The 9,891-nt window shown below is 42.0% G+C and overlaps 1 protein-coding gene across 1 annotated transcript in view; it reads left to right on the top strand.

The window, feature by feature from the left end:
• The first annotated feature begins 373 nt into the window (after positions 1 to 373).
• slc6a7 (solute carrier family 6 member 7) overlaps positions 374 to 9,891 on the top strand; it is a 58,506-nt gene continuing 48,988 nt past the window's right edge. The window contains exons 1-2 of the mRNA XM_084320924.1: positions 374 to 538; positions 8,752 to 8,962. Of these exons, the coding sequence (XP_084177050.1) occupies positions 404 to 538; positions 8,752 to 8,962 (346 nt within the window). The 5' untranslated portion in view covers positions 374 to 403. The remainder of the gene's footprint in view (positions 539 to 8,751; positions 8,963 to 9,891) is intronic.

Here is a 9,891-nt window from a genome sequence, read left to right as displayed (position 1 = left end):
GCAATGTACATGTTATTAAACTAGATAAAGATATGGTGCTATACACGACCTTTTATGTGACAACACCAGATGCTTTAGTTTGACTGTAGCCAGGCCTACATCATGTAAAAACCAGTCCGCTGACTCCACTAGGCTCTGTGGGCGATTTTTAACTGCGCCCATATTAACCTACTATACCTACTCGCGAATTCACCCACAAGAAAGTAAAGTATGAAGACCGACCGACTTCTCTTTGAACCATGAATTGTACACCTCAGGCTGTCAGTCAACACATCCGTCACCGCACCTGCGCCCTGAGCGCTCGCCGACACTTAGCCACTAGTCTATTTCCTGATTACTGTGAGAGTTGATCATGATGCTTAACTCGGACCGACGGGCGTTTCTTTAGAAATTAACATGTATTATGAAGAGGCATTTACCTGACTACAGTACAGAGCAAACAGAGGCAAGAAATCAACTTGGAGAGATGACGAACGAGGAGCCCAAAACAGCACATGGGAACACCATTTTAGAGAAAGCAACAGCACTAACGCTACAGGTAAGCAAGGGCATTATTCGGGCATTATAATCAGCATCATTAGGCAATTCAGTATAATTCATTATGACGCGATGAGTGATCATTTAAGTTATATTATAATAAACCACTATAATAACGACGAGGTTGGCCAAATGAGATGAGTCGGTGAACCTGTACCTGGCTGTAACCCAAGCCAACCTGCAATAATGGGACCTCAAAGCACCGAAAACCTTGATAGGAAAATAATTCTAAGCTATTTGGCAGTGAGCAGGTATGTTTCCACGGGCATAGGTCCAAAAGACGTGTAATAAACATATGATAAGTTTTCAATAGAACTGAAAAGTGCTTTAGTAGAAAATGACAAGACGACAGTAATTAAATAGTGAATATAATGTAGGCAATGCAATGGCATACAGCTGTAAATAGGCATTTATTTGTGTTATTGTGTTATAGTACAATGTGAGTAATCAATCGTTTTGGGCTCATTGTAATTGTTCATTTGGTTTTATCTGTACTGTCGTTTGTAGTGTATCTTTTTTTATTTGTTTATTTATTATTATATCTTGTCTTCATTATGTATTGTAGCCAGTACTCAAGTTTAGATAGTTTGGATGACAATCTATTGTCTTTCAGGTGTAATTTTCTTTTTGGAATGAATTTAACCCATGTAGCGATACCCATATTTAGTTTATGCAGTTTGTGGGAGTATAGTATGTTCTGTGACATATATTGAATAGCATTTGTCTATATTTTGTGGATATTATTGCAGTTTGATTGATCCAGTAGATTGTGCCAGTCCACATCATCACAAGCACATTCCAAATCAGAATCCCATATTTGTTTTGTGGTTGATTTCTCAGGTGTAAGTCTGTATAATGTTTTCTCAGTTCTCAAAAGTATACCGGTAATTATGTGAGGTCATACACCTGAAAGGGTTCATATGAAAATGGTAGGCTTACAGTAGATCTTGACTGGCACACCCAGGATGGTTTTATGAGCATGGTAGGTTAATCTGGTTCAGAATCCAGTTGGCTACTATGAACGTTTAGGTATAAAAACTCATAGCTATAATGTTCGCAAGGATTGGGTGTTCTAGACTAGAGCATAGGACAAATGTAAATTCTTAACCTCTTAAGCCAAGCCATATTTTCAGAAAATTCGCCTAAAAGTACATAGGCTACTAACGTTTACATATACAGTAAATGGAGGTTGCTCCACTTCTACAAGGACCATTTGCATGTTCTTGGTATCTAGGGACATCTATGGACCTCAGGGAATGTATTCTATGTTACTATGCTTGAGTAAATGGTAATGAACCAAAGGAGAATATACATTTAAATTTTTTTAATTTATTTTCCATCTTTGACGGTGAATAACACCATGCTAACATTGACCAGACATGAAAAATTGCCACTAACCTCATTCAGCACATTCTTGAAATCAAGTGTACAAAAAAGCTAAGCAAATTAATAAAGGGGAGATGATTTACAGGGGTTTTTGTAGATGCAGTACTCAATTTTGCCAACTGGGCACACGTACAGTAATTTTAAATATGAATATAGAATACCAGGGCTATAAATGACCTTATTATGGCCAAGTCATACATCTATGGATCGGGCCAAAACTCCTCTTTCCAATGGCAGAGTCTGAATTTGGGTTTAGTACCAAGGGCAGCAGTTACAGGGCAGCAAAGACCGTGAATTAAATCTACTTTAAGTACAGTTACTTTTTCATAATGTCCATTTTTGTCTCCGCCATTTTTAATCACTGCATTGAGACAATTTTTTTTCTAGACGTTCACAGAAAGTTTTTTTTTATCCACTTTTTCTCCCATTTTTCTATTTTTCTCCCATCCCAATTTTTCATATCGTCAAATTCAACCCTCCCCTGTCTTCGAACGTTGTTTCTTGCCTCCCACAAGCCGGCTGCAATGTGTACTAAGTCATACATATAGTCATACGATACTCGAGGTAACAGCCGTCGCATCTTTTCACCTGCGCGGCTCGATCTTTCAGCGTCGGGGGTCTGGGCTTTGGAGGGGCCCCGCCCCCGTCGCTTCTTGATTCTACTGCGCAGGCGCACCAACCGACCTGTAGGAGTCGCTGTCCACAACGCCCGATCCTCACCCTTCAGTTTCCCTCCCCGTAATACGGCCAATGTGTATTACTGTGGACGACCAGCTAAACTGAAAGCAATGTGGAGAGCGGGGCTCGAACAGGAGGCATCCTGTTCGAGCCCAGTCTCCAGCATTCGTTGCGAGCGCCTTGCCCACTGCGTCACGTAGCCGCCCGACGTTCACAGAAAGTTAAAGAAACAAACTCTGTTCTATTCTATGGCAATAACGTTCAGGTTTGTTCGACCCGTGAGAAAATAACGTTAAAAAATATTTTTCATGTCAAGCAGCTTCCAAAGCGGCTGGCGTGAGCTGGGTATTGTAGTGTAGTTTTAGGACATTTCAATGTCCACCGCAAGCCCTCTGTCTCCTCTCTACTACAACTTTTTTTCTTCTTTTTTAAGATTTGTTTTTGGCATTTTACTGCTTTATTTCGGACAGGCCCGACAGAGAGGAAGTTGGGGGAAGACATGCGGCAAAGGTCTCCGGGTCCGGGAGTCGAACCCGGGACGTCCGCGTTGCACTGCAGCGCAGCTACGTGGTGCGCCACCACCCTGGCGCCCCATCTCTCTACTACAAACATGAATGGCGGTGTAATTTCCTCGTGTCTAATTTCATCGGGTTTCCGCCGGGATATTTATGAACTCAGATTTCCCTAATAAGTAACACTTAAAATCATTGGTAAACAAATGTAGTGCTGAAAATATACACTTTGACTGCTGTTTTGATAGGGTTAGGGTCTTTACTCTTGGCTACATTTGAAAAAGAAATGCAACATGAATTAATACGGACTGTAATGATCTATTTATGACATGATATTCATTTCATACCGGTACCGGACCGCTCGGGCCTAAGGGGTTACATTTCATTCCCAATTTAAATAGTTCATTTTCAATTTGAGCTCAAACACCAAACCAGTTCAGCTAGACTAACTTCCTGTTCGTGACCTGAATTTAACTCATCCGCTTGGTCGGACAGTTTACTGACATCATCATACCTGAAACTATGAGACTTCTGTATGCCCTCACTCAGACAATGGAGGAAGTTGCTCACAGGGCAGAAGGGAATTGGATGCTTCTGTCGTGCCCTTGTTCTGCCTTTATTCTCCCCCAACCCTTCTCACACATGCAGTTAGTTAATTTAGAGAAGTGAACATTCTAATGACGTGATGTCACAACAGCGAATGACCGTTGAAAGCCAGAGTTTATTAAACTTGATAACCCTGATGATATGCTGGCTCTCATTGCCTATCTTTCTACACGTTGGGTTGTGGTGGTCATGGGGGGCCATATGTTACGGTATGTAGCATCGGTATTGTCAATACCTGGAGCTCACTTTTTAACCATTTCCTGCTTACCTACCAGGTGCATATCCTATTACCCCTTACCCTAAACTGAGTTCATATTGTGTGATAATGATCCCCATCACCCCCCCCCCCCCCCCCCCCAAACAATCTCCCAGCCATGTTCCAACCTTCCCCATTCATCCACCTTTGTCTCTCACCAAAGGAACCCAAAACAATGGACACACCCACTCTGTGTATCGGGAGCTCTCTGTGGGTACTGGGTACGTCCGTCCAGTATCCACTTTGAGTCATCCGCTATAACTCTGATTTACTTGGGTATAATAAACCTGTGTTTAACCAAGTCTATATTTGACAAGTACATTCATTGATCCGTTATATTCCTCCACAGTATCCTATTCCCTACCCCTACACCCCTTGCCTTACACACCTTACCCTAAACTGAGTTTGTATCCTATTCCCTACCCCTACACCCCTTACCCTAAACTGAGTTTGTATCCTATTCCCTACCCTTACCCTAAACTGAGCTTGTATCCTATTCCCTACCCCTATACCCCTTACCCTAAACTGAGTTTGTATCCTATTCCCTACCCCTACACCCCTTACCTAAACTGAGTTTGTATCCTATTCCCTACCCTTACCCTAAACTGAGTTTGTATCCTATTCCCTACCCCTATACCCCTTACCCTAAACTGAGTTTGTATCCTATTCCCTACCCCTTACCTTACACCCCTTACCCTAAACCGAGTTTGTATGCCATTCCTTACCCCTATACCCCTTACCTTACACCCCTTCCCCTTACCCTAAGCCCTTTACCCTAAACTGAATTTGTATCATATTTCTTACCCCTACACCCTTTACCTTACACCAAAACAAGGTTTGTATTCTACTTCCCTCCACACACACACACGCACACGCACACACACGCACACACTCAGTTAGACCAAACATGAAAACATAAATATTCTAAATTGGTCCAAGTTTATTCTTGTTGCAGTGTTACTGTTTGCTAATACAATAGCTGACTTATATATTTAATTAACACACACATATATATACATATGATGACCTTTTTATTTGACCTGTATGAGTAACATAGTTGTGTGGAAAGGGGATTGAGTTTGTTCTTTGAGCGCTTATCCTTATCATTAGGGCACAAGTATCTTGTGTTTTATTATAAATTCAAATGTCTCTGTTTATAGCTATTGAAATTTAAGATAGGCTTATGAGAAAACGTTCCAGAAAATGTACACCTGAATAGGAGTGTGTTGATCATTGTTGAACTGCTGTTCCACATTTAGTTTATTTTGCTATGTATGCAAATACGTTCTTTTTCCCTTTGTTCGGGGAGAAAGGGAAACAACACTTGCAAATTAGATTAGATTGAAATGTATTGTCATTTGTCATCATACAGCACAATTACAGTACAATGAAAATAAGCAAATGTAATTACAGCGGAGCAAATGGACAAATGGAGGCTACACTGTTCACAGAGCCTCTGTAACAGTGTTCCTCTGTACAGGGCCCTATTCCCCGTACTTGGTTCAACTAAGTCGATCAAAAGTCCCATTAGCCAGATTCAATTAACCCGATGTTTGAATCCAGGCTTTCCCTGTTCCTCGAATGCTGATTCAGTCTCGTTAATTCGAACCAGACTTGATACTCAGGATAATTGCGCGCGGCCGCCTCACCTGAAAAGACAGCCGGTGTTGATCGCAGAAATCCTGATTTTCTAACGGCATTGATTGATTGATTGATTGATTGATTGAAAACTTTATTAACAGATTGCAGAATGGGTACAATACAGTACGGCTCAATAGCCTTGCCGACAAGTTAAATGCATAATCTATAGGCTAATTTTAAGTCCCTCATTACCCCAATCAATCAGATTATATTTCTTTAAATGTGCCTGCTGGCAGTAGGCTTAATGGAATGAATAATCGAATGAGATCTTGCTAGCGAAAATAATTAGTTCAACTCTTTCAGAATAAGTAGATAAAAACAAGCCCAAAGAGTATCTAATTGATACGAATTAATAGATACTTATGAGGTGCTTAGGTATCATGTACTATATAAATACATGGTTCCCAAAGTTTTCAAGGCGCGACCCCCGAAATAACGTGTCAGAGAGGCTTGGAGGCTATACAGTTTCACTATTAATCAGGTTTTAATCTGTTTCGGACATCATCCATACATGCATTGAATTGATTAACCTTTGGTTTATACCAGTGACACCAGTCATGTTCATCACCCTCTTGTTCATCATCAGATAACGCAGTGCTTGAACAGATAAATGCATTTTCTCATTCATTCATCAAAACGTCAAAGGCTTGCAATTGCTCATTCATTTTCTCAAGTCACGGCCACGTCATCAAATCCGTCAAACAGCGCATCTCCTCAGACATTTTAATCCCAGTTACAATATCACAATAACGTGTGAGTGACAGTGATACAATTCAACAATCCTCAGATTCGTCGTAATTCACATCCACAATCCACGCATAAAGGCTTAAATTTATGCTTGAATGAAACACAATCCGGGTGCTCCGTTAAGCAAATACACCCACAGCGGAGAATATGAAACGAATCAGAGCCAAACGCCCGATAGGTTTCATTCATTAAAAATATCCCTGCGGGATTCACATTTGCAATGCTCCGTTATTAAAATAAGTTATAACCACAAGTTCAACATAGTGTGTCTCGCGACTCGCGAGCGCCGTATCCGTATAACTATGACATTATTTAGGACAAAGTAAATCCATAGGCTGAATATGATTTATTATCATCATTTTAGGTCTATTATTTTACATTTCAAAATCCCCGTCTAGAAAAACGAAGCACAAAAACATAATTCAGAATGGTATAATGGGATCTGTGAGGAGAGCTGGCATTTCTTTGCGAGGGCGTGGCCAGTTTATCCAGCAAACTGAACTAAACCCTGCGCTGGAGCAGGTTCAAACTTTCTGATCTGTTGCCATAGTGATTTAGACAATCGCGCATCGGGGAACCAAAATGTCTAGCTTATGTCAAGTTATCCTGAAAATGATCCAGCTAACTTAGTTAGCCAGGTATGAGGAACAGGGCCCAGGGCATTATGTCACAATGTGCAAACTGCACTCAGCCAGCCTCCAAAACAGCACCTATATCCAATCGCTCGGTCAATAAACCACCTGTTGGTTGGTTTAAGGGCTGTCATTCTTACCTCGCTAAGCTGCTCTTACAATGTGGTCACAACAAACAAAACACAAAAATAGAATTCCAGGTAAATTTTTTCGGGAATAATACTTTTAACACTTTAATCGCCATGGGTTAAATTCATAATTAATTTCCCATCCCTCGCCAGCTCTATTTGTCTATGGAGAAGTTCCCCTTCTTTGCAGGGCTATAACTTTTTAAATTCTATTGCTAAATTGCCATTATTATGGCCCATTCAATGTCCTATATGTATTGTTCAGGGTGTAGCAACGTTAAACTTTTTCATTCACATATTCATACTAAAATATGGTCTAAAGTATAAGTATGTTTTTATCGTTTTCTGCAGCTTTCTTCAGAATGTGATTTATAGCCCTAAATGCATTATATTGATGATCAAATACAGTTTGGTAGGAATCTGTGCGAGATAAAAAATTTCAACTGGACGTGGTTCTAGAAGTTTCTACGCATCATCTGATGATGACCGGATGGGCGGGGGATCGTTTATAATTCCGTGGGCAGCGTTAGATGATTCATCCAGAGTGGGTCATATGTTCATCAGATCAGTTAGTATAGAAGACGTTAGAAAATAACGCTGAATCTTACCGTGGCTTCCTCGCGCCGCTGGCAAATGAGCGTGGAACAGAATTCTTTCTATTATGGGATGGAGAAATGCCCGATCCATTTCCAGGTTGTATAATAGTATATACGTCCAAATCATGTTGTTTTTTCGAGTTATTTGCACCGATCGATGTTCACTGTGTCAATACGGAGTCTCTCTAACGATAGCGAGTGCCCGGACCACATATGGATGAGCACTACCGGTTCAAAGGTTAATTTCCGGCTGGCGATCTGCCGATCGGCCACCAGATGGCGCTCTTGAACCGCTAGAGAGTTGAGTGGAGCTTTGCAGTGTGTCTCAGGGCTCCGGAAAGGAAATATGATTGCGATGACAGATTTTTGAAATATTGACATCAAAGACGAGTTACGGCGTCTTCGGCAGAATGAGCATGGCTAGGAATGACGTGTAAACTCGTTCACGGCGATCATAGTGTTAAAGACCTAAACAATCCAAATGTAAACAACAACACCAACACAATAACAATACAATAAAGGGCTCTGGCGGCCGGAGCAGCCGGTTCTGCTGCCAGAGTTATCACGGTCTCAACTCGGGACATGAGAACTAGAGACTCGCATCAACGACAACCTTGGTTCTATCTTGATTCTTTGCACTAGAGACTTCATAACACTGGTCTATCTTGTGTTTGTAGTTTTATATTACTATTTTATATTATATATTACTTTATTTATTACTTTTTATATTACTTTATTATTATTTATTACTATTATTATTATTATATTTTATATTACTATATTGTACTGTACTGTGAATCTATGTACCCCCCCCCCCCCCATGCTGCTCTGACACCTGAATTTCCCATAGGGGATCAATAAAGGATTATCTTATCTTATCTTATCTTACAACAACCACAAACGGACAGAAAGCAAACAACCTATGATTGAAGCAGCTCAGATCGTCCCTTTTGAAACGTGGAAAATAATATCTCTTTGTCGAGTTGGCTTTGACGAGGAGAGATTTTTAATGATGATTGTATTCCCTCCTAGAATTCAGTGCATTTGAACGGGAACGCCGTGACTCATGATGTTGCCGACCCCACGCCCCGGCTTGACCCGCCCCTCGCACCCGCGCCGGACACACCCATTCCGAGGGAGCAGTGGGAGGGGAAGTACGAGTTCCTGCTGTCCTGCATTGGATACTGTGTGGGACTTGGGAACGTCTGGAGGTTTCCCTACCTGTGTTACCGCAATGGAGGAGGTCAGTCACCCGCAGGACATGCAGGTTAAAGGGGCACCTCGTCGAAAAACCATGCAGATTTATTTTGCACATAATCTTGCATGTATCCCGAGGCTCTAAACCGTTTTGCACACATTAATTTAGTTTTGACAGTTATCGAGAGTTAATGAGTCTGAATATCTCCTCCTGTGATGTCAAAAATTTTATTGTCTGTCAACTGCACTGAGCTACCGGATACCTGAATTTCCCCAAGGGGATGAATCAATCTGTCTGTCTGTCTGTCTGTCTGTCTGTCTGTCTGTCTGTCTGTCTGTCTGTCTGTCTGTCTGTCTGTCTGTCTGTCTGTCTGTCTGTCTGTCTGTCTGTCTGTCTGTCTGTCTGTCTGTCTGTCTGTCTGTCTGTCTATCACTGGATAGTGTTAAAGGTGCTGGAGAAGTCGAGGAACATGATTCTCACTGGTGTGAGAATCCAGGTGTGCATAGGCTCTGTGGAGCATGTACTGTAGATGATGGCGTCCTCCACCCCAGGGCTTAAGGTGTTGCAGGACCAGCCTCTCGAAGGTCTTCATGACGTGTGACGTCAGAGTGCCTGGCCTGTAGTCATTCAGGGTGCTTGGGCGTCCCTTCTATGGCACTGAGACAATGCAGGAGGTCTTTCAGACTTGGGGCACCTTCTTCAGCCTCAGGGAAAGGTTGAAGAGGTACTGGAGTGGTACTGCCAGCTGCACACCTTGAGTACCTGGGGTTGGTGTTGTCTGGTCCTCTGGTCTTGAGTACCCTGGGATTGGTGTTGTCTGGTCCTCTTCTGATCTTAAGTAAGGGTAGTAGGCTGGGGGTGGGGTTGATGCTGGTTAGTAGGCGGGGAAAGAACAGGCTGCTGCTGCTGTCTGGAATGGGGTCGACATCTGAGCTGATGGTGGGGAGGGGGGGCTCACCTGGTCAAACCTGCTA

This window comes from Notolepis coatsorum, assembly GCF_963971535.1.
Source record: "Notolepis coatsorum genome assembly, chromosome: 8".
In the NCBI taxonomy this organism is placed as follows: domain Eukaryota; kingdom Metazoa; phylum Chordata; class Actinopteri; order Aulopiformes; family Paralepididae; genus Notolepis; species Notolepis coatsorum.
The sequence above is the reverse complement of the archived record's forward strand: the minus strand, read 5'-3'. Positions and strand labels throughout refer to the sequence as shown.